At 34.8% G+C, this 26,590-nt stretch overlaps 1 protein-coding gene across 1 annotated transcript in view; it reads left to right on the forward strand.

Moving 5' to 3' along the window:
• The window catches only part of LOC145280029 (patched domain-containing protein 3-like), a 127,879-nt gene that overhangs the window by 85,126 nt on the left and 16,163 nt on the right, over window positions 1–26,590 (forward strand). The window contains exons 11-12 of the mRNA XM_080131689.1: window positions 16,216–16,362; window positions 24,874–25,301. Coding sequence (XP_079987815.1) covers window positions 16,216–16,362; window positions 24,874–25,301 — 575 coding nt within the window. The remainder of the gene's footprint in view (window positions 1–16,215; window positions 16,363–24,873; window positions 25,302–26,590) is intronic.

Consider the following 26,590-nt stretch of genomic DNA (forward strand, 5'->3'; position numbering starts at 1 on the left):
AATAGACTAGCGGGGAGTACTTTAACATTGCTGGTGTCTTCTGGTGTCAGGTGTAATTTAAAGTTCCAACAAAAAGAGAAGAAAAAAAAAAACACTTATTAGCATAAGTCTCTTAGAATTTCAGTAGAGGCTCCTATCTTTGTTAAACAGTTTGTGACGTGTTCCTTTCCCTTGATCCATTCAATTTGGATTTCTTCCTTTACCAACATTTCCTTTACTCTGGCCACATTAACTCTCAAACGTCTGTCACTTACAAGATTTGATGATTTTAAGGTCTCTACCAAAGATGTGTTGTCTGTTTTGCAAAGAACTTCAGGCAACTTGGGTAGTCTGGAAATTTTTTGCAGCATGGCAACTATCAATACACCTGCATCAGCAGCTTCACTGGGAGCAAGAGTCTCGGATGCCAATGGGCTATTTGTTACTTGGTCAAGTTTTTTTTTGATGACTAGCATAAAGGAGCCGGTCTATTCATTTTACCATAAAAAAAGATGGTAAATCCATCCTGTGAGGAACAATCCTCCAAGCTAGCATAGGTAACATCAGAATAGCTGTAAGGGAGTTGTGCATAAATCCCCCGAAACAAATACATTAACAGAAATACACCACCAAATAAGGTAAAATAAACTTTTGTTTATTTTTGTAAAAAAAAAGAAAAGAAATTACTTTTTTGTGTGCGCGAAGGTGGTAGTCTGTATAAAAGGAGGAAGGAAGGAAGAAGGTGAAGACTTGAGAGTGTGAGAGAAAGGGTCTGACTACGTGTTGTGGCAAAGTGAGAGAAAGAAAGAGCCAAGCAATGTTCCTTGACATGCGAAACAAGCTGTCATCTCAGCTATTGAATTTCACTAGGCGAGCGTTCCTGTTGGTGTCTGTTGTTCCGTCTCTGATGAGAGTTCTTGCCTTTTTATATTTTTTTAGAGGCTCCCACAGGCTTACCAAAAAATTAGTTTTTTTAAATCGAGCCCTGATTGGTCAAAAATGCATATTTTGATGAAAAAAACATGCTTTCAACAAGATCAGCCCAGAAGAAGCGTCCTGCTTTTTGACTCAAGAGGTTTGATGTGGGTGAATGCCGTAATTCCCGTGCAAATGAATTTATAAATTTTAATGTGTGTGTGTATGTATCTTAGAAAAATAAAATAAGAAACAGCACAAATACTCCCTCCAGATTGGAAAAAATATGGAAGATGTACATGTAGTTTTTGTAGTAGGTGTTACATCAATATTTCATTTGTTGGTTTCCTCATGTTCTGTATGAATTTGTTCTTGCGGAAGAATTGCATGAGGATGTTCCTCAATACATGCAGGTTTAATGCGATCAATAGCGATATTATCTTTTTTTCTTTCCCCAAGATAGTAAAATATTTTTTGTGCCTTTCCAAAACTAGGTATGGTCTTGAATAATTTAGACAAAGTGTCTTTTTAACTGCATCGTTCTTGGTAAATATATATTTACAGGTGTGAAGATCGTTTGGGATGAAAATTTGTTTGTTTGCTTTCCTGGTTGATACGAAGTGTAGAAGAGACATTTTATGTTTCAATTCCGTCACAAATGATGTTTTAGGTGAAATGTCTGTTTTTGGATTGAAATACTGTCTAGGAAGGGTCAATACTGATCCGAAAAGTACCTCTGTTTTTTATCGCTGGGAGAATTAATAGTAAATTTTATGCCCAGTCTGCCTTGTTTAAATACATAGCCAAAGAAGCTTTCAATTGTCTATGGTATCTTTCCACCATCCCATTTGCATAAGGGTGATAGGCAGTTGTGTTAATGTGATTCGTTCCTAACAATTGATTGAATTCGGCAAAAAGAGTTGATTGGAACTGTGAGCCTCTGTCTGTTGTAATTACTGTACTCCAAAAATTGCTATCCAATCCTGCAGTATAACTCTGGCTATTGTTGCGGCTGTAGGCTATCTGCTAAATCTATCAACTATAGTGAGGATATGTGTATACCCTTTTGAGATGAGTGAAGGTCCTACTAAGTCGATGTGAACATTGGTGAATCTAGCGTCAGGTGTGCTAAAAGTGCCAAGTAGTGATTTTGTGTGTCTATGAATTTTATTCTTTTGGCAAGGTATACAAGTTTTAGTCCAGTTGCGAATATTGGGCCAAACAAAGCGTTCTGCTGTTAATTTCACAGTTGCTCTTTTTCTTGGATGACATAAGTTATGAAAATGTTGAAAAACTTGTCTCCTGATGCTAGGTGGTATATACAGGCGTGGATGTGTTTTTGATACATCGCAATAAAATTTCGTTGCACCAAATGATATGGGCATTTCTTTTAGTTGTAAGGAAGTGTGTCATCTCTTTCCTGCTCTTGTGTGATTAATTCCATATTTGATGAACTGGAATTTAAAGAGGCAATTGTCGCTCGAGATAGCGTGTCTACTATAATGTTCTCTTGTCCCTTAACATATCAGATGTCTGTGAAAAACTGAGCTATAAAATCGAGATGTCTGGTTTCTCGTGGACCGTATTTATTTACGTGTGTATGTAGAGCATATGTTAATGTTTTATGATCGGTATAAATGCAAAAATTCCTTCCTTCCATCAAGTGTTTAAAATGCTTAATTGCAAGGTAAATTGCTAGTAGTTCTCTTAAAAAAGTACTGCATTTTGTTTGCATCTTGCTTAACTTAGCAGAAAAAAATGATATAGGAGTCATTGTGTTGTTGACCAGTTGGTGTATGACTGCTCCTACAGCTTTATCTGGAGCATCTGTTGAAAGTGTAAGTTTTGTGTCCTAACTGTCTTTTATGTAATTCAATTTTGTAAGGTTGGCCAAAGCAGTTTTAACTTGTTTGAAGGCTTCTAAGGTAGGTCCTTCTAACTTTAATTGTTGATTTTTTTTTTTTTAACAGACATGTCAGCAGCGCAAGTATTATTGAACAGTTAGGTAAGAATCGTCTGTAGTAGTTAATTACGCCTATGAATCGGCGTACTTATTTGACAGATGTGGGTTATGGGAAATTTAAAATAGCACTTACTTTCTAAAGTAGTCGAGATATTCCATCCTTGTCAATCAAGTGCCCGAGGAAATTAACCTCTCGTTGGCAAAAAATGCATTTCTCGATGTTTATTTTTAGACCGTAACGTGACAGTCTTTGAAAGGTGTGCTCCAAGTGTTGTTTGTGATCGTCAAGGTTTCTGCTGGCAATTAGAACGTCATCCATTTCTTTCTCCTTTGCATCAATCACATCTTTTACTTGTTCTTGTTCAGCTGTAAGGAAAACATGTTCTTCGTGATCTCTTTCTGTTACTTAAAGAAGTTCTCACCACTGATAAACCTTATCCCAATTGATACACACTGGACATTCATTTTCTGCAGTTGGTTCTATATTCCGCCAAAGGCTATAATTTCCAGCTGATTTTGGTTGTGTACTCATAATCTAATGATTTTATATTTCACTATTTTCCCTTTACTCGGCCTTGTAGTATTTTCTTCTATAATAAACCCTGTTCTCTGTCACAAATCATTCATCTGCATAATGTCTCATATTAAATCGCAGTGCTTTCTGAATTTTTTCACTTAATTCAGCCTCCATGAACCTTTTTCTCGCAGAATGTAAGACACTTAAATTTATTCTAACCATATCACTGGTTGTTGAAGCGTCTAATGTGGGTAACTGGTCTATCAAAACTGACAGCGTACTTATGTTGGCTCTAAAAACAAGCCCATTTGAATTATGTCTAGAATGATTCTGAAGAGCATTTTTGGCACTAACAGCCCAAGCCAAAGATATTTTTTGTTCACGTTTCTCATCTTCCAATGTTTTCTTCATTGCTTGAGTCAATATTAGGTTGTGATGTTCCACACTGCCATTACTGAATGGACTTTCAGCAGCTGTAGAGCAGGTTTCACTATTTAGTTTTTCATTCATCTCTGTAACCATCGTTATTAAATTCTCCCCCATTATCACTCAAGAAACGTTTGGAACTCCAAAATATGCTATCCACATTAAAAATATGTTGCAAATAATTTCTTCACTCTTCTTGGTTTTAATCACCCTAGTAGCAGAGTACCTAGGAGATATGTCAATTAGGTGTAAAATCCAGCGTTGGTTATGTTTGAATTCTTTTAAGTCCATACATACAGTGTCATTAAACCAGTTTCGAAGAGCTAATCCCACCACTAGATGCAGAGGGAGTCGTCTAAGCTTTAAACAAACTGAACACAAATCACAAACATCCTTAATAAGAGGAAAAAACTCCTAATCATGAAAGGTTTTACTTACTCCCGCCAATTTCTATTTTGATGCACGAGCAAATTGTTTATGTAAATTCTCAGCCTTCTTTCTTTTCTCCATTCAAGAGCACTTTTTTTAAAGCTTCACAATGTAACACGAAATTTGTTGACATTTTAGCCTATATATTTGTCAATGGAAGACTAATGTCTAGAAGTTGTCTTTTGCAATTTTATATATCTGCATAAAATCTTACAACTCTCACTTTTATAATCTAGTATCATGCCAGCAGTTTTCATTGATTTATGACGTAGTAACAAGAGTAAATCATTTTTGATGATGTCAACCTCTATGCATGATCTGACACCTTTTATGCCTCCTATAGTTACCGGAAATTTAACTGCTTTAATTGCCGTTACCTCCTCTCCATCACCAAAACAAAATGTCCTGTTGGATTTAAAATATTCACTAACCACTTATCTTGGTCATTTAATGTACCAAAAAATACACTAAACCAAAGTTCTCCAACTCTTGTGATTTTTGGCGGGTTTTGTTTGTGTATGCAAAGTTATTTGTGTATTTTTTCTTATGACCTGCCCAAGCGGAGTATAAACACACCCAACCTTCCCATGTTAGGAACGGCTTTCGAAATAAACACCCCCAACCTCCCTGTGTATAGACCGGCTTTCGAGGTGGGGGAGGGGTATTCCAATAGCCGTTCTTAACATGGGGAGGTTGGGGTTTTTATTATACATTGGCACAATTATACTCTGCCCTTTATTTTATTTTCCCTTTTTAAATCTTTCCTTTACTTTTTTTCCTTCTTTATCCACCGAGAATCATGGAAAAACCGATTTTAAACTGCAGAAGTACCAAAGTTTGTCAATGAGTAAATGTTTTTATATATATATATATTAAAAGCGTTGAACAATACAAAGTACAATTTTGGGTACTTATGTATTTTGAGCACTTATGTATTTTGAGCACTTATGTATTTTGGGTACTTATGTATTTTGAGTACTTATGTATTTTAGGTACTTATGTATTTTGAGTACTTATGTATTTTAGGTACTTATGTATTTTGAGTACTTATGTATTTTAGGTACTTATGTATTTTGAGTACTTATGTATTTTGAGTACTTATGTATTTTGGGTACTTATGTATTTTATTTTGGGTACTTATGTATTTTGGGTACTTATGTATTTTAGGTACTTATGTATTTTGAGTACTTATGTATTTTGAGTACTTATGTATTTTGAATACTTATGTATTTTGAGTACTTATGTATTTTGAGTACTTATGTATTTTGAATACTTATGTATTTTAGGTACTTATGTATTTTGAATACTTATGTATTTTAGGTACTTATGTATTTTAGGTACTTATGTATTTTGAATACTTATGTATTTTAGGTACTTATGTATTTTGAGTACTTATGTATTTTGGGTACTTATGTATTTTGGGCACTTATGTATTTTGAGTACTTATGTATTTTGGGTACTTATGTATTTTGAGTACTTATGTATTTTGGGTACTTATGTATTTTAGGTACTTATGTATTTTGAGTACTTATGTATTTTGGGTACTTATGTATTTTGAGTACTTATGTATTTTGGGTACTTATGTATTTTGGGTACTTATGTATTTTAGGTACTTATGTATTTTGAGTACTTATGTATTTTGGGTACTTATGTATTTTAGGTACTTATGTATTTTGAGTACTTATGTATTTTGGGTACTTATGTATTTTGAGTACTTATGTATTTTGAGTACTTATGTATTTTGGTACTTATGTATTTTAGGTACTTATGTATTTTGAGTACTTATGTATTTTGGGTACTTATGTATTTTGGGTACTTATGTATTTTGAGTACTTATGTATTTTGGGTACTTATGTATTTTGGGTACTTATGTATTTTAGGTACTTATGTATTTTGAGTACTTATGTATTTTGGGTACTTATGTATTTTAGGTACTTATGTATTTTGAGTACTTATGTATTTTGGGTACTTATGTATTTTGAGTACTTATGTATTTTGGTACTTATGTGTTTTAGGTACTTATGTATTTTGAGTACTTATGTATTTTGGGTACTTATGTATTTTGAGTACTTATGTATTTTGGGTACTTATGTATTTTGGGTACTTATGTATTTTATTTTGGGTACTTATGTATTTTGGGTACTTATGTATTTTGAGTACTTATGTATTTTGAGTACTTATGTATTTTGGGTACTTATGTATTTTGAGTACTTATGTATTTTGAGTATTTATGTATTTTGGGTACTTATGTATTTTGGGTACTTATGTATTTTGAGTACTTATGTATTTTGGGTACTTATGTATTTTGAGTACTTATGTATTTTGAGTACTTATGTATTTTGGGTACTTATGTATTTTGAGTACTTATGTATTTTGGGTACTTATGTATTTTGGGTACTTATGTATTTTGGGTACTTATGTATTTTGAGTATTTAGGTATTTTGAGTACTTATGTATTTTGGGTACTTATGTATTTTGGGTACTTATGTATTTTGGGTACCGTGATACTATTGTTTTTATTTACAAAGCCAGTTTCACCTTCGAGAGGAGAGGGTGTTTTGTCACTATTAGAAAAATTAGCGTGAAACTTGAATTTAACCTGAATATACTATTTACAAATAGCGCAGTACCACAAATGCATAACCAATGTAGAGGATGCATATGATGGCAGAGCGTGGTACCATCTGCCATCATATGCATCTGAGAAGGCTGAAGCACAGATTAGTTACTAAATAAGTTTATTTAATAATGAATAAATATCGAAAATTACAGGATAATATGACTATTACTTGATTATTTCTAGATTTCTTAAACATGGGCATGTCTACGGCTTCACAAATATCACTACATATGAACGATTTTTGTCTTGCATTTACATTATTTTTGTATGCTGTAAAAAATTTGTAAAAATTATTAGCAGTTTATTTAAACCTTTTAAATGGTAAAAAAGTTAGGATGATAATTTTAAATTACAGTTACATAGGGCTACATACAGGGGGCTTAAAGCTGTGGCGAGCGTTCGAGGTGCATATTATTATTACACTTCTTAAAAAAATGAAACAACTGATTAGGCTATTTTGGAAGTACAGACCTTAGTAATTTAATTTGGACATGGATCTAACTAAAAATTGGCTAAAAACATTAATATCTTCCCCTTCAACTAGGCACTTTTCTACAGGGGGGGGCAGTTTTTTCGCCGATATTTTTTAAAGTTATCCTCTCCTTTAGATTGTCTCGCCTTAATTTTAAAAAATGTTACTTCCGGTTTGGCGGTGGTCGTAACAGCATAAACGTTAGGTTTTACCCTGTTCTTTTCCTCCTTTGCGGTACGGGTTCAAGCCTGCCTTCCTACTACCACATTTTTTTTTTTGCTCAACATACACATCCAAACACCCGGGCAACGCCGGGCGCCCATGCTAGTACAACTATATAGTTAAATATTTAGAAATTTATAAAGAATCGGAATCGGAATCAGTAATTGTATCGGGATTGGGAAAAATATTGGAATCGTCCCATCACTATTATATATATATATATATATATATAAAATATAAAGCTGAATGTGTGTGTGTGTGTGTGTGTGTGTGTGTGTGTGTGTGTGTGTGTGTGTGTGTGTCTGATCATGAATAGGCTACTATATGGTTGACTACTTTAAAAAACTGATTATATATAATGATAGAAGATGTATCGAGACACAGGAATAGGTATGTTTGATCTGGCAGAACGGTGGTTCATTAAAATTGTGGGGTCTGCGTTCGCACCTGGTCCACAAAGTATGGAAATAAAAAATTTAAAAATTAAAAAAAAATGTTTACAAGTGTTTTTGATATAGATATACATAAGAAAATTTTGATAAGTATTTTTTAACTTAAATAGGGATGGTATAATAAAATTGTGGGGTCTGCGTTTGCGCCTGGTCTCCATAGAATGGAAATACGCACAAACTTTAATAAAGACTTTTCATATCTATCTGCATAAGTATACTTTGATAATTATGTTTCAGTTTGAAGAAATATCTATATTTTTATAAAGTAATAGGGTTCGTGTGTTTCTGTCTGTGTGTACAGCTCTCCATCATCAACGAAATATAAAGGAGGTAAGAGGGTAGATCTCTCCTGGTAGAGAAACATTAGAAACCATTTTAGGATGTTTCTGTTATAGGAGACATAAGAATCTGTGCCTAATTTCTTTATATACTATTCTACAAACCACCCCCATATCGAATGACTTATGCTCATTTGCATATCACATTATATTAAATCTCTTTAACTAATTACCTCGACCTTATTACATATTGGAAATATTCTAATCATTTCAACTGTACTATTTACAAAATCTATTTAACATTTAATCTATCTATATCTATCTATATCTATCTATATCTATCTTCTTCTATCTTCTATCTATCTATCTTCTATATCTTCTATCTATATCTATCTATCTATCTATATATCTATCTATATCTATATCTATATCTTCTATCTTCTATATCTATCTATCTATCTATCTTCTATCTATATCTATAAAAACAGAGATGTGTGTGCCACAGACGATTTCTGATTGGTTAATCCAATAATCACATCTCCTAAAAAACAATCGTTTCTACGCTCTTACCTTTACCATAAAATATTATGGCTTTATTTATTGTCCATCTTGGAAGGGTTTAATTTTTTAATAACTTGTTATTTACAAATTAAAAAAATACGAAACTATTATACGAAACTAAACTACACGAAATACGCGCACACACGCACACACACACGTTCACTACCGTCACGTTGTTATGGCAACCAAACCCGCTGACTTACATAAACAGTAAACACACACAGTAAATGTGATTTTCTTCATTTTCTCATTTCACTCGTGGTCTTAAATTCATTTCGGGTTTGTATTACTGTACACATAGATTCGAATAAGTTGCCAAAAAACAAATATATAACAAATAAATGTTATCAAAGGCAAGATAAATTACTTTTCTACCAAACTGGATATATTTTTCGTGTTTTTATTCAATTTAACATGTTTATTCAGCTCGAAAAGCATACAGTGTTTACCGATGTATTGGAAAATTCAAGATGGCGGCCGATTCTCTCTTTAACACGGTAAGTTTGGTAAAAGGTGTAATAAATAAAAAACCGGTTAAAATACTGTTAAAAACTCGCTCAATATATGTTACCGTGACATAGGTTGACATATATTCGGCGGGTTTTTAATAGTATTTTGTATAGTTTTTTATTTATAACACCTTTTCCCAAACTTACGGTGTTAAAGAATGTGTGAGACTGAGACGCCATCTTGAATTTTCCAACACATCGGTAAACACTGTATTCTTTTCGGGCTGAATAAACATGTTAAATTGAATAAAAACACGAAAAATATATCCAGTTTTTATCGGTTTTTTACCTTCTCTGCAGAAGTACAAAAAAACAAAAACAAAAAAAACGGAAGGTACTTTTACAGAATGTTAAACTAACCCTAACCGATGTTTTATGTTTAGTTTAGGAAAAGTCAGAAGAAACAAAAGTCATTATTGCATGAAATATACGTATTTAGTTGAAGTATTGTTTATGTCAATTCTTTCGAAGAAATTTAGCAAGAATACCTGTAAACCAGGAAATCGGTAAAATGTCATCATGGATGAATACTTGTCTATTATAATTTCTACCCTTGACAAAAACTTAGCCATAACAAAAGAGATTTATTGTTCAGATTGTTTTTGAGATTGATTTCTAAAAAGATATTTTATAAATAAAATCGACTTTAAAATTAAAGACTTAAATTACAACAATTGAATTTAAACATTCTTATTTCAATATTTGGCACATAACATCTGCAAAAATGATCACAATGTCAGGATTTCATTTTATTTCAGAATCGATGGCAAATTGTGTAGATTGATATCTCATTATATTAAATACTAATATTTAACATTAGTTTATCATTTAAGCCGATAAAAAGCCCTTTTTTTTCGAGTCATAAAAGGATTTGGAGTTTCCTAATCAACCTTTCGGGTGCAGTTGCACGCTCTCAAAATAACTAAAGTGTTGGCTTTAAAAAAAAATTGGTTCATTAAAACTAAACAGGTTTAGTTTTAATAAAAAAAAAAAAATTTTTTAAAAATCGCTTTGGTAATTAGATATGTCGTATGGTTATCCCTAATCGCTGAATAAAACCGCTAACGAGTTGAATGATTACGACATAAAATTAAACTCGGGTTCCTGAAACGGAAACTTCGTTTGTTTTTGTTTTTTTCTTATCAATATATTTACATTGTTATTTTGTTTTCATTTTCAATCATTCGAACAGTTTTCTTTTTCAAGTAATCCAAGTTACAAAATTCCCACTGTTTACTATGCTAAAATCACAATGACTAATGTATACCTATTAACCCTTATCCTTGAGTGGCCTCTGGGCCTTGATAAGTGGTGACACCCATGTAAAAAAAAAAAAAATCACTCGAACAGTTTTCTTTTTATAATGTACAGTTTTAAAAGTTTAAAAACTATATAGTTTTTACTTCAGGAAAATTAATGGGTCAGTTTTTACGATGTGCCCTGTTAAAATACTGTTAAAAACTCGCTCAATATATGTTACCGTGACATAGGTTGACATATATTCGGCGGGTTTTTAATAGTATTTTGTATAGTTTTTATTTATAACACCTTTTCCCAAACTTACGGTGTTAAAGAGGGTGTGAGACGCCATCTTGAATTTTCCAACACATCGGTAAACACTGTATGTTTTTCGAGCTGAATAAATATATTACATTGAATAAAAACACAAAAAATATATCCAGTTAGGTAGAAAAGTAACTTATCTTGCCTTTGATAACATTTATTTATATATTTGTTTTTGGCTATTTTTTCGAATCTATGTGTACAGTAATACAAACCCACGATATGAATACTCACGTTGTTATATATATATATATATATATATATATATATATATATATATATATATATATATAAATGAGATTATAGCAGTTAAAAAACATTTTTAAACACACACACACCTTTTTCAAAGTGATCAGAAATCATATAAAAGTAAAAAGGGTAAATTTTTACTTACTTTCCAACTTAATCACCTTTAACGTGACTTTTACAGTTTTTTTTAAATGGAATTCATTTACCGATAGAAAAGAAATGATAAGTAAATAAATCCATAAATAAATATTATAAATGGTTTATTTTAATACTTGCCAGGATGCGGAGGAAAATGAATGAAGGGGGAGGGGAATAAAATAAAAACATTTTGGAAACAGAGTAAGTTTGAAAGAATTGCTTTGCACAGAAAGAAATTAATGAAAAAATAAAATTAAATTTCTTTTCTTTCTTGATTTTTTTTTTAGTTTTTTATGAAAAAGGAAGTCAAAATTAAGACTATAAAAAACAATTTTTATTAAGAGCGAACCTCAGTCGTCAGGTCTGTAAAAAAAAGACGTGGAATAATAAATGTTTTCTAATACAAATTGTTTTTACTTATGTGTTCATTTGTCTCTTTGAAGTTCGTTTGTTTAATATATCGGTTTGCAATATAATTTTGTCATTCTGTCAGACTCAAATTTTAAATCTATATATCTATAAAAGTGAAAGTGTGTGTGTGTGTGTCTGTGTACATTTCCCTACGAAATAACTCTGTCAATTTTTAGTCTACAGACTCGAAATTTGATATACAGGGTACTGAGATTTGGAAAAATCTATGTGATCGGTTTTTAGCCAGAAATTTGGCGATTAAGGGGTCAAAGTTCAACGATTTGAGCTTTGAGAACTCTACCAAACTTCTCCGACAATTTTGGGTCTACACACTTTAAATTTTAGATATAGCTTCCGTGGACATGGATCTAACTTAATAACTTGATTTGAGCCCAAAACAATAAATTTTCAGGGGTCATAATAGGGGTCAAATTTTAAAAAATTACCCCCTTTTTTTTTTTGCTCAGCATACACCTCCAAACACCCGGGCAACGCCGGGCACCCATGCTAGTAATTTAATAATTGCTCAACAAAAAAAATAACAGCCGTATTTGAAATTTTTATCCGGGAGTGGGGTGCATGCTACCAGCGGGCAACGCCGGTTAACGGGACCTACTATTTAAATAATATTATTCGTATTTGTGATTTCTAGTGGCTTTATTTACTCAATGTTCAAATTTGATATTTTATTTTTGGGGTACTAGTGAGGGGGGGGGGCTTTTCCCCGGTCGTAAAATACACTTAAATATGATATTTTAATTTGCCCAAATTTCGTATATATTATTATAGAGACATGATTTCAAAAGTTTTAAAAAAAAAAAGTATTTGGGCACCGTCAGCTAGAATCGATCCAAAAGCAAAACTGTAGCATTTAAAGCTGGTGACGTTACCACTGTACCAACGTGACATGCATAATAATTGATTAAAAATAAACTAAAATGAATGTACAAAATATATAACGATTTTTTTCCATTTTTATCCCATTTTTGACTCCTTAAAAACTATTTTAATGGCTAAAGACCCATAAATGAAAGAACAGTCCATAAAAGATCCAATCATTTGAGGCCCCTAGCGTAGCTCTGTGACTTTAGTTTCGGAAGAAATAGAGTTTGATAGGTTGTTTTGTTTTATGGCGTATCAACCCTTTTCAAGTTATTTGATGTTGAATCCAGTATAGTACATCAACCCCTTTGGGTTATTTATGGAGTCTGAAAACTGGAATGGTGAAAGCAAGTATTAACAAATGCAAGCAATCAAAGACAACATCTGTGTTACTAATCTTTACACAATCTATTCATTTTTCAAAAAGAATTTCACATATCAAATCAGTAAATATGAGACTTACTGCCAAATATTAATAAAAAAAAATATTCAGAATTTTGTAACATCTTTAATAATTTCATCGACAACTTGCTAAAACAATGAAAGTTTCGGTAAAGATGGAAAGTTCAAAAAACTCCAAGGAACGTTCTAGGAAAGCCGGCTACTTAGCATGTAAGAAGACACGTTTATTTCGACTGGCGTCGTGTATGTGTATGAATTAACTGAGCATCTTGTGTCTGCTTTGCTGAGCATAAAAAAAAAGTTTGTGCGTTTACATTGCTAAAAGTACTGAAGTTCAAGTATGTCTCTCGGGTTTGTCAAGGCTTTTCGCCCCTTACTCCCCCCTCCCCATCCACCAAGTCTAAACACTGGAATGGTGAAACAAAGTCTGAACAAAAACAAAGATAGTATTTGGGTTACAAATCTTCAGAAGATTTATTCATTTTTCAAAAGATCTTTTGCATATCAGTTAGTAAATATCGAAAATTACTGCCAAATATTAATAAACATATTTGAGATGGTGGAACATCTTTAATAATTTTGGATAAAAACCTCCCCTTGTTGGAAAGAAATACAAAAGTGGAACCGTCAAGCTGCCAAAATACAATTCTATAAATCATCTTTGCAAGTAAATTAGTATCCATTCTCAAAAATTCAACGTTTCATAATAGGTCAAAGCTGCTCAATCGGGTTTACAGCTGAACTCTGAGGTGGCCAATCCATTAATTTGTTCTCTGCAAATTCTTGGTCAGCACTTAAACAACATGCATTATTTCTGCTGAAATATAAGACTTTTTTTTACTGTCATTATTTTGCAAATTTAGGAAATCAAATTATGTACTAAGAACTGGCGATAGTTACAAAGAGTTCGGTTTTAGAGCTTCAGGCACTCTGAATGGTTCAATTCATGCATCACCAACAATTCCAGCCTAGAACATCACTTCTCTGCTGTCTGATTTGCAAGTAAGAACTTCCGCCTTCAATGAGTCGATTTCTCATCCATCCATCCGGGCTATCAAGTGTTACTTGATCTTCATCTGTCCACAGAATTCTCTGAAAATTGTTTTTCATATACTTGTTTGCCAATTCTATTATCTTCTTCCAATTAATTTTATTCAACACACGACAGTAGTTGATCATTGATTTGAGATCTCGCGAGCATAATTATGAATGTGTATTGGCATGCATTCACTGTACAGATCATAATCGTCCGCTCATTGTACTGGTCTGAAGTGCTCAATTTTGATTCAGTTGCAATGTTATTTCCACATTAATTACAATAATTGATCACTGATTTCATGTCTTCTCTAGACAATTTGTATTTGTATGTGTTCTCTGTGCAGACCACAATCGTCTGCTCGTTACTCTGAAGTTGTATTTGATTTTGATTCACTTAAAATGTCAAGTATGTGGTCTATTTCATTGTTGTGTAACAGAAAGATTCTTTCTCTAAACAAAAATCAAAACTCCAGCTTAAAACAAATAACGATTGTTTTTTTTTTTTATGCACATTTTCTTCTACTGAACAACAGGCCTGCAAATCAAGACAAAAAATATCTTCCAACCAAATACAATTCATTAGCTTATGGCTCAAAAGCTCATCTATCTGTGTGATGCACAGAAAAGCAACTGATACCTTTGTCTCTCCACTGGAATATATATAAATACTAGCAGAGAGACCCGACGTTGCCCGGGATCGAATGAGGATCAGTGAATGTTCCACAGTTCCAATAGTCTTATTGTCATCGAAATTGGTGAAAATTGCCCATTTGTAAATTAAATCGATTGATTGCCAGCAGGACCCAAGAACTCAGCACAATGCATGGAGAAGAAGCTCACGTGTCTCCCTGCAGTGACTTAGTCCAGAATACATTGTAATCTAAATCGCACTGTAATTATCTTATCAAAGAACATATTGTTGGTTTTATATGCCGAGCCCTTCTGCTTGTGTGGTGATAAAACTTTTCAAATGCACTTGTGATGTTAGGCTGTATAAATGTGTTAACTTTGGTCAAAATCAGACTGTTCCTTCTTTCTTTAATGGGATATTTTCGATTATCGATTTCTAATACTTATCTGAAGTATTCTGACACAAAACATATCTAAGAACGTTCCCAGATACATAAAGTACATTTGTGTGAAATTTCATAAAAATTGGTCCAGCTATTTGGGAGTTCATAAGAAACGAACTCACACACACACACACACACACAGTATCTTTTTATATATAAGTAGAGATAGAGATTCATGTCCTTTGTGGTAGACCATTCAGCCATTCACTTGAAGGTTATTAGCTGCCAATCTATGGACATATAAAAATCATTACCTAAGAAGTTCCATATTTGAATGGACATTACTTTTTTGAGTACTTGAAGTGTTTTCAGCTTTCTACATCAACCTTTGTTTAAAGGCACTAATTTTTCCACGTGAAGAAATAAAAATCTGGGTTGTCAAATTCAAAACCCAGACGTATTTCCCATTTTTTGGCTGATTAAGCTTTGTGCATGGTTATATACCAACTTTAGCAAAAATTACTTGTTCTTTGTTGTATGAATGTGGCTTCAAAATGTGGTTAGTTGGAGTTAATGAAGGGCATATTTTTTTTTTTTTTTTTGTGAAAAAAATACTAGAAGAAGGAAGAATTCTGCTGAAAAAAATATATGATCCTCAGCAGACCTCTTGCCTACATTGTTTTCAACAAAAAGTCAAAAAGCAAGCTCCTCTTCCAAATAAAATCTCATTTTTATTTTTTCATTTGCGACAAGCTACTAAGTCTCATCCCTTTACAGTAGAGATCCCTAGGTGCAAGAAAGCCTTTTACTCCAATAGTTTCTTCCCCAGAACTGCGGGTCTTTGGAACTCCCTTCCGGGATTCTGCTTTCCCAACTGCAATGATATGCAGAAGTTCAAGTGTAATGTTAACAAACATCTTTCTACTCTTCTCCCTTCATAATGACCCCGCTAATTAATTCCCTAATAGTAGCCCCCTGCTTCAAAGTGGCACTGTGCCTTGTTTGGGGTGAAAATTGAATAAAAAAAAAAAAAAAAAAAAGCATAGAAACAAAAAGTAATTTAAAAAATAGTCGTATTTTTATATTCAAATGTATTCACGCTTATTTAGGTTTCGATTTTTCTTTCTTTTTTCTTTTTTTTTTTTCTTTTTTCTTTTTTCTTTTTTCTTTTTTCAGAAGGAATAAATATCCAGAAAAACGAAGTGAAATTATATAACATGAGTGAAAGTCTTTTACACAGTCCTTACATTTATAATTCAACCGTTCAGAATTGGTTCACTGCATTCTTGAAATCACCAGAACGGAAAAATGCTAACAAAACAGGTAAAAAGACAATTTATTTTTTTCATTCATGTTATCAAGTGTGTGGAGAGTTATGGGGTAAGGGAAGATACACACACACACACATACACACACATTATATATATTTGCGTATGCGAGTATATACAACACCTCAGGGAGATGTACGCCCCTGCCTGTTCAGTTCCGGGTCATCCTTGAGCAAGGTGTAGCACCTGTTAGCCTTCCTGTGAGGTTTTGGAGGGTCACTATACATATGTGTGTGTGTGAGTGTGTGTGTGAGTGTGTGTGTGAGTGTGTGTGTGAGTGTGTGTGTGTGTGTGTGTGTGTGTGTGTGTGTGTGTGCTTATATATATATGCGCCGGGACATGGAAATTCTCAGGTTGGTGTCTGGGGGAACGCTTATACCACTGGACTAGATACCATCCTTAGTCTTTGTTGACAAGTATCTAGGAGAGGGGAAACTCTGATGTAAAACCTGAGAACTTGCTTAATCTGTTGCAATTTTTCTTTACACCGACTTAAGTTTATGAATAAGTCCAAAAAGTGCAGATAGTATTTACACAGGTTTTCACCACTATAAACAGATCCTTTGTGTGGGTTTTTGACGACTTAAGTTTATTCCAAAGTCCTGCACACACACAAAAAAAAAGTCCACAGGCGATAGGATGAAGGCAATGGGAAGAGGTGAAGGATATCACTGGAAGCTCCTAGCTGGATCTCTCCACTGTGTCGACCGGTGGGTGATGGTCGGACTGCACAAATACCCAAGCAATTGTGTAGTTGATGTTCTCCATTCGTGACAAAGCAGTCCTATTTATGGCGTAAGTAAGGCAAGACACACACATATATATATTTTTGAATATGCAAGTATATACAATACATCAGAGAGATGAATGCCCCTGCCTGCTCAGTTCCAGGTCACCCTTGAGCAAGCCTTCCTCTGAGGTTTTGTAGGGTTACTATATATATAGTATAGAAGAGACGTTGCGAGCCTATCCTTGTTTTATCGTTACTTCCATGGCAGGTGCTCGTCTGAACTCCAATCTCTGGTCCTCCCTCGCCAATCTTTCACGAAAAACACCCGTCTAGCTGAATCCACCGTGAAAAATTTCCCCCACTCTATATCTGTGCCTAAATCAAAACGCGGATTCCATGAACAAAGCTTCTTTCTTAGAACTGCACGCCTGTGGAACTCTGTTCCGTCCGGACTACAACTTGGATGTCTTCAAGTCCAACGTTAACAAATTCTTAATGAACCGCCCCCTTAAGTAAACACTTCATCAAATCTCCACACTAACGTAATGTACTTGCAATAACCCTTATCCCTGAGTGGCTTCCGGGCCTTGATAAGTGGTGATCACTGTGTAAAAAAAAAAAAAAAAAAATGCACACCGGGACATGGAAATTCCCAGGTTGGTGTCTGGGAGTGCGCTTTCCTCATGCTGGGGAGGGAGCGATAGAAGGGGCCCTAAACAAATGCTTGCTTAAAACCATCCTTCATAGTGTACTGCAGCTGTTTGGGTATCCAACACGCAGTCCCAACAACAGAAGTAAAAATATTCGTTTTGGATCTTGGAATATCCACGCTCAACTTGACAATGATAACCAGAACGTAAGACGGCTCTTATTGCACTTGAGCTGAAAAAGTTTGGGATCGATATTGCAACCCTTAGTGAAATGCGCCTGGCTGGCAACTCGCAATTGACTGAAGAGAAGGGCGATTATACTTTTTTCTGGAGCAGCAAAGGCCCAGAAAAGCCTTGTCATTCCAGAGTAAGATTTGCTATCAGGTCCAACCTTGCCCAGTCATTACCAAACATTCCAAAGGGGTTTTCGGATCGCCCAATGACATTAACCCTCAATCTAGAATGCGATACCCATGCCATATTAATTAGCTGTTATGCTTCCATGTTAGACAGACCAGAGCCGGAGAAAAATTAATTTTGCCAACAACTGAGAGAAATTGTTGCGAATGTGCGACACAAGGACAAACTTGTATTATTGGGTGATTTTAAATGCTCGTGTGGGTGTGGCTAGTGCATCATGGGGTGGTGTTTTAGTAATGGTCTTTTTTTGTTGTTACTTTGTATAGAGTTTTACCTGTGTATTACCAACACGGTATTTCAACAGAAAAATTCTCACAAGACTACATGGATGCAGCCTCGTTCAAGGGATTGGCATTTGATTGACTACATCATCGCCAAAAGATGTAACATTAAAGACTTTCATATCACCCGTTCATTCCATACAAGTTGTTACCTTTCCCATCATGCTTTGCTTCAAAGTAAAACATTGTTGCATTTCCAACACAGATGAATGAAACGCTCCTCTGTCCCCAAACAAATTTACATCCTTCCATTAAAAAACACCGTTCAACAAGCGGCACTGTTGGCCGACCTTGATCATTCATTAGATTCTCTTGAAATAACTGGTGGTACTGATGGAAATCAGTACACAACTTAACACGCACATCTGCATTGGAAGTGCTAGGATTTACCTGTCCATAAGAATCAGAACTTGTTCGATGATCAAAATGCTGAGGTAGAGGATTTCATCAACAAGATGCACAAGGTTCACAAAATTTGGATTGAGGATAAGAACTCAACATCAAAGAAGAAGGAATACAACGCACGCAAAAGCAAAAGAAGGTCAGATGGAAGAAGCTGGTTTTGTCACATGCCAAATCAGTGCAACAAGCGTTTGATAGGAAAGACTTGAAAACCTTTTATGTAGGTATTAAGAAAGTTTTGGGGCCACACGAATCTGGCGTTTCTCCCATATCTGCAAGAAACAGAAAGAGAAATAATTTCATCTATCACTAGAGGGAGCACTTTGGAGCAGTTCTAAACAAATCTTCCACAACTGACAGAGAAATAATTTCATCTATCACTGAACGACCTGAAATTCCTGAACTCTCTTTCCTTCCAGCATTACATGAGGTCTTTGTTGCTTTCAAGCAAATTTCTTCAGGCAAAAAGTCTGAAAAAGAAGTCTTACCTCCTGAGGTTTCTAAGCTCGATGGTCAGTAACCAGTGAAAAAGCTACATTGTCTCTTTGTGAAGATCTGGCAAACTAGAAATGCTCTAGGATTTCAAGGATGCATTAATTCAACACTTGTATATAAAAAAAAAATCTGTGACATCTCATTTTTATCAATTGCAAGGAAGATCTTGGCAAGACTTATTCTCAACAGAATAATCAAACATCTTGTTGACGATATCTACCCCCGAATCTCAGTGCGGTTTCTGTGCTGGTTAGGGTACTATTGATATGATCTTTTCCCTCCGCCAGGTTGCTGAGAAAGTCTGTAAGGAGGACGAGGAGCTGTATATGGTTTTCATTGACTTTACAAAGGCGTTTGACAGAGGCAACCGTACAGCTCTCTGGAAGGTTTTGAAAAGGCTGAGGATACATGACAACTGAATGCTGAATGTAATCATGTCTTTTCATGATGAAATGAAGACATCTGTTGTTTCAAATGATTTTTAAAACCTCAAAATTTATATTAGTGAAAAATAGAAGATTGTCTTATGACCAATAGTTATGAAGGGGTCCACCAAGATAAAAAGAAAGGAAAAGGGGTCAATGAGTAAAAAAAAGTTGAGAACCACTGGTCTATAGCGTTGATGGTAAAAGGGAGATAATAGCTACTAACTTCAAATGTAAATGCTTTATGTACGGGTAAATCCAATAAAAAGAATATTTTTTTTTTTTTTTTTATTACATTTTCACCCCAAACAAGGCAAATTGCCACTTTGGTGTAGGGGGCTACTATCAGGGGCAACAACTACTGGGGTACTATGTAGGGATTTGGGCAGCAAGGTGTCGGTTCACGTTACACTTGAACTTCTGCACGTCAGTACTGTTGGGGAAGCAGGGACCTGGAATGGAATTCCAGAGTCTAGCGGTTCTGGGGAAGAAACTATTGGAGTAAAAAGATCTTTTACATCTAGGGATCTCTACAGTGTGGGGGTGGGATTTAGCAGCCTGTCGGGTTTGTCGAGGGTGCTCACGTCGTGGGGGCACAAGTGATTGCAGTTCGTCAGAGCATTCACCACTAAAATACTTGTAGAAAAGGCAGAGGGATGCAACATTTCGTCGATGGGACAGAGGCTGAAGCTTAGATGCCAGTTCAGGGCCTATCAGGTTTGCGACTCTCTTTTGAACCTTGTCAAGAAGCGAGAGACTAGTAGCAGATGCACCAGCCCAGATGTGGCAGCAATACTCCATACATGGGCGAATGGTGGCCTTATAGAGATACAGGATACTTTCGGGTGTTAGTAGTTTTCTAGCACGGTAGAGAGAGCCCACCTTTCTTGCAGCGGCCCTGGCAATGCCTTCAATGTAATTGTTCCAACTCATGTTTCCTGTGAACGTTAGGCCAAGGAGTTTGAAAGATGGACTCTCAGATAAAGAGTCGTTGGCCATTGCTATGGGTGGTAGAGAGGGTTTCTTGTAATTATTGAATGAAACTAGTTTAGTCTTGGAAGCATTGAACGCGACCAACCACTTTTGTCCCCATTCCACTACAGATTGGAGGTCTTCCTCTAGTGTTTCTGCCATTTCTTTAGAAATGTGTTCATTCGTCTTCCTGTCGTGCCTGCCATAGAGTGTAGTGTCATCAGCATATATACCCATCTCAGAGGCAATGTTGTCGGGGAGGTCATTTATGAATATCAGGAACAATAGAGGTCCAAGGATAGAACCCTGGGGCACCCCCGCATTTATATCATATTGTTTAGATGTACGACCGTCGAGGACAACCTGGATTTTTCTCTTATCTAAGAAGGATTTAATTATGTTAAGTATTCTACCAGTGATACCGTATGATCTGATTTTACTGAGGAGACCCTCATGCCATACCATGTCAAAAGCCTTAGATATATCTAGAGCTACCACTCTGCCCTCCCCCGCTTTGTCCAGTGAATGGTATATATGTTCAGACATCACAGTTAGGATGTCTGCTGTGGAACGGGCTTGTCTAAATCCATATTGTTTGTCAGTCAGTAGTTTAACATCTGTAAGATGATGGACTAGAGCATGGTTAATTATGGTCTCAAATATTTTGGCAAAAAGTGGGAGGAGGATAATGGGGCGATAATTTGATGGGTCTGTCCTTTCGCCAGAATTCTTGAATACTGGTACAACAGAAGCAGTTTTCCAATAGCCCGGAAAGCAAGCTTCATTAAGGCATTTGTTGTAGAGTTTGGAGAGAACTGGAGCTATTTCGGCTGAGCACTTTTTTAATAGCACAGCTGGGATAAGATCGGGTCCACATGCTTTTGGTATAGTTCTTTGGTCAGCAAGAAAATATACTGAAATCTTTGTATTTACCGAAATTCCAGTTTCTTCAAATGATGTGGTGGTTGGCTTTTAAGGAGTTTCTTTCAGCTAGATTTTCATTCTAAAAATATTGTTAACAGCAAGTCAGCAACTTAACAAATTAACAACTAACACGACTACTAGTGCAACTGCAACATCTTTATATGGGTTTCTGCATGATTATTCCAGATTGTTCCAAAAACGTTCGAAATAGAATATTTTAATGTTCTATTTTTTTTAATTTTTTTTTTTTACACTTATCAAGGCCCGGAAGCCACTCAGGGATAAGGGTTATTGCAAGTACATTATGTTAGTGTGGAGATTTGATGAAGTGTTTACTTAAGGGGGCGGTTCATTAAGAATTTGTTAACGTTGGACTTGAAGACATCCAAGTTGTAGTCAGGTGGGAAGCAGGCAGACGGAACAGAGTTTCACAGGCGTGCAGTTCTAAGAAAGAAGCTTTGTTCATGGAATCCACATTTTGATTTAGGCACAGATAAAGAGTGGGGGAAATTTTTCACGGTGGATTCAGCTAGACGGGTGTTTTTCGTGAAAGATTGGCGAGGGGGGGACCAGATATTGGAGTTCAGACGAGCACTTGCCATGGAAATAACAATAAAACAAGGATAGACTCGCAACGTCTCTTCTGTGGGAGAGAGGTTGCAGGGTAGAGAAAAGGGCATCCCCCACTAAGCCACAAAGTCTATTTTGTACTCTGTCAAGGCAGGAATACCATAACACTTTTTATAAAGAAAATGCCCTCTCATAACATCTAACTAAAAATTCCAAACAGCATAGTATTCATAGCCCAAATAAGATCTCTTCAGTTAAGCTACTCTACACTGGCTGAATTGATGCACCTTTCTTTAAGTGATGTTGTAATATAATAATAACAAAAAGCTGGATATTCCACTAGACTAGATGAATTCTTGTCCTAGAATCCAGAGATTTACGAGAACTGCGATGGAATATTCAAATATCTATGCATCTCGTATAGAGATCAAGTCTTAGCCTTAGGAAGGGGACTCTTTGATTTTTTGAGAACTCGAATGAAGTAAAATGGGGGGGGGAAAAGAGATATCTTATTATTTTGACTTTTACTAAATATTTAATAATCTGTGAAACTGATGACAGTAAAAAGTGAATTTTGCATTTATTTTCTGGCAGTCTCGTTACTCTTGCATCCCAGTTTGTGTATGTTGGCACTAACCTTATTTGGGTTTAATCGGCTTCCTCTGTAGAAGGAAGTTTCATGGGAGCATAGATAGGGCCCAAAAAAAAGAATTGTCAATCTAATCGGTTCCACTTTATCAACTAAGCTCGAGCCCCTGTCCCATCGCCACAATGTTGCATCACTGTGCCTGTTTTACAAATATTTTAACAGAATGTGTTCTGATGAATTCCTTTCACTTGTACCCCCTCGACGTACATATCCCCGACAAACCCACTTAGCAATAACATCTCACCCCTTCATTGGTGATGTCCGAAAATGCCAGAAAGCTTTCTATTCTAATAGTTTCTTCCCTCAAACAGCTAGACTTTGGAATTCCCTTCCTTCTACATACTTTCCTGCCTGTACTGATATGCAGAAGTTTAAATGTAACATAAACAAACATCTTGTTAATCTTTCCTGTGCATGGTCCCAAATAGTAGCCTCTTACATCCAAGTGGCGATATGCTTTGTAAGGGGTGAACATGAGATAAAAAAAAAATGAAATTCACAAGCAGTCCCAGTCGCATGCATATCCCTGTCAGGGGAGATGACGATGTTAGGTTTTTGCAACTCTTGCAGGGAGGTGTCGATGTCCTCTTACATACAGCACCTGGAATTGCTAAATTGGTCACCCATTTTAGCAATGATCAGGTTTAACGTTGCTTAACTTCGGTGATCTGATGGGAACCAGTGTGTTAAGGTGATTATGCCATATATTGCATCCAGTAGCCATGTTTGAATCAACGCAAACTGTTATTGCAATATATATTTCTCTTACAATTTTGTCAGAGATATGAAACATGAATGCTCACTATACACTGTCATCGAGTATTTAAGGTCTCTATTCACGGCTTTGTTGAGGCAACCTAGCATGAAGATACTTTTCCCCCCAACTAAACCCTGACTAAACATTCAAAATAATATTGTATTGTATGATAATTGTAATATTGTATTGTATGATAATTGTAGTATTGTATTTGAAACCCAAATTTCCTTAGTATGTCTAACCCTACACTGGCTTCTACGATGATTTTTTAACCTTCTCTAAGTGATGTTACTTCAAGTAGCAGCACAAATCTGGATACTCCACCAGACTAGATGAATTCTTGAGCTGGAAGACTAAGTGACCATAACAAAGATATGCTATAATATATTTAAATGGTCATTTGGGGACAGGGAAATTATGTCCTCAACTTTTTTAATAATTAAATGCTTTAGAGGTAAAGTCGAATTTAATGTAATATTCGACTATCTATGTATATCATATAGAGCTCAAACATTAGCTCCTTGAAGTGACCCCTTGATTTTACTTTCGTTTCCCTTATTTTGTCCTTTAGTCCTCACATTTCAGCAATGTTTTTGACAAAGGATGAAGAATTGCTATTTATTGTTGGTTGGAGTTTTTTTTTTTTTTTGTTACCTTGAAGTAGTACTTCTGTTTGTTTGTTTTTTAGTTCCTTACATCAAGTGTCATCGAGTATTTAAGGTCTCTATTCACGGCTTTGTTGAGGCAACCTAGCATGAAAATACTTTTCCCTCCAACTAAACCCTGACTAAACATTCAAAATAATATTGTATTGTATGATAATTGTAATATTGTATTCGAAGCCTAAAGAAATCTCCTTGCTTCTTTTTGTTGCTTTTTTTTTTTTGGCTGAATTTTGCTTCTTTTTGTTGTTTTTGTTTTGCTGTACTTTAATTTTCGTTGGGTTTTTTTTTTTGCTGTACTTTGCTTCTTTTTGTCTTTTTTTTGCTGAACTTTGCTTCTTTCTTTGTTTTTGCTGAGCTTTACTTCTTTTTGTTGTTCTTTTGTTTTTTTTTGCCGAACTTTGCTTCTTTTTGTTGTTTTTTTGGGGGGGAGGGTTTCTTATTTTGCCATAAAATTGATTGATTGATTTTTTTTTATTATTATTCTTAGTTATTTTTTTTTGTTTTGTTTAAATTTATTCCATTGCAGTTGCTGTATTAATTTCTCTTTCGGTTTTGATTTCTTACAGAAAATATTTATAACGGACAAACAGTGCTTACTTTTTTAGAGTCGGAAACCGGAGTAGTATATAGATCTCATGTGGAAGTCGATATCACTAAAGTTTGTTCGGTCTCCGTGCAATACTCTTCATTTTGCTCAAAAATTCCCGACTGTGACAAGCGTCCGAAACATCAAAATTTTTCAAAACCGATAATCGTACAGGAATGCTCTCCTCAGAATCTACAGTACGATGTCTTCTACACTTCGTGCCGTTGCAAAGTATTTTATTCTATGTTGTGCCGTTGTGTGCCACCGAGTTGTGCACCACAAAACGTAACATCATTCAACGTCACTTGTTTCAAGGAGACAAGTACTATCTGCAACTACCAACGGCTTGACGAAAAAAGAACGATAGCATCCAACATGGATTGCTATAGAAATGTCATACAGATTTGGGTAAGTTGATGCACTGTTTAAACTTGAACTTTCCTTATATGACAAAGGAGCTTGTCTTCTTCCATGTCTGTGAAAGTGCCACTTAGGACACTTTTTTTTTTTTTTTTAAATAAAATATGTATTATATACGTTTGAAGCCAAAACAATGCATTATTACAAAATAAACAGATATTTATTTCGTTTGAAATTTATATTGAAATTTATAAATATATTTCGAAGATATACTCCATCTTCAGTATGTTTTTCCTTTTTTTTTTTTTCTGCCATGTTTTTGTTGGAGCAGAGAATCAGGAAGTAGAAGTCCGTTTATTGTTTTTACGGTAGTTTTTTTTAAATCTCGGAATGGTGCATTGGTCATGCGGGATTCACATTAAGATTCTTTGTTCCTTAGAAGCGCTGGTTCACAAAATACAAAACCGACTTCGCAATCTAGTAAAAAATGACTTCTCTTCTCTGCAACACCTTTTTCATAGAAGTGACTTTGTTAGCTGGTGTTTTCTTTCTACATTATATTAGCGAAATTCGAAAATCGAAATATTGAATTTCAAGTGAAACCAATGGTATTTACTTAATTGTCATGTCGCAGTAATGAAAATATCCAAAAATTACGAAAAACGATGAGATAGAAAATTAATTATGAATGAAAACAGCTTTCGAAGACAATTCGTGAAACAATTAGTATTCTACAGTCGGAAAATCAGACAATCTCTACATCTGCACAGAAAAAGGGAAACCGCAAAATATTGTGTATCCACAAATATTGAGAACATAAACATAAGACATACATTTTGTCTTTTTCGTTTTTGTTTTCCATTTAAACAAACTGAACCACAGCAACGCGGGGCTGAGTATAGCTAGTATTATATAACAATGTTATTTATCTTTTGCTCTTTTTTTTCCCCTAAAAATACAGGTTTTGATAAGTTCTAAGTTTTCAAGAGTAAAAACACTGAGTAAATTTGAAGAGAAGAATTAATAGTTGTCTTGTTTGCCAATCAAATATTGATTCCTTACAAATAGTAAAGTGAATAATCTAATAATTATTTTATTAAGCAATAAAATATTCACACTAAACAGGACTTAGATAATCAAAGGGACATAACTCATACCTGGACTTCATTATAATAGAAGTTGCTACTTTACATAAACATTTATTGGTTCTTCTTCGTGGTAATAACGAAAATCGAAATATTGAATTTCAAGTGAAACCAATGGTATCTACTTAATTGTCATGTCGCAGTAATGAAAATATCCAAAAATTACGAAAAACGATGAGATAGAAAATTAAT

This window comes from Euprymna scolopes, chromosome 7 (genome assembly GCF_053919585.1).
Source record: "Euprymna scolopes isolate OS-2025 chromosome 7, ASM5391958v1, whole genome shotgun sequence".
Taxonomy (NCBI): Eukaryota; Metazoa; Mollusca; class Cephalopoda; order Sepiida; family Sepiolidae; genus Euprymna; species Euprymna scolopes.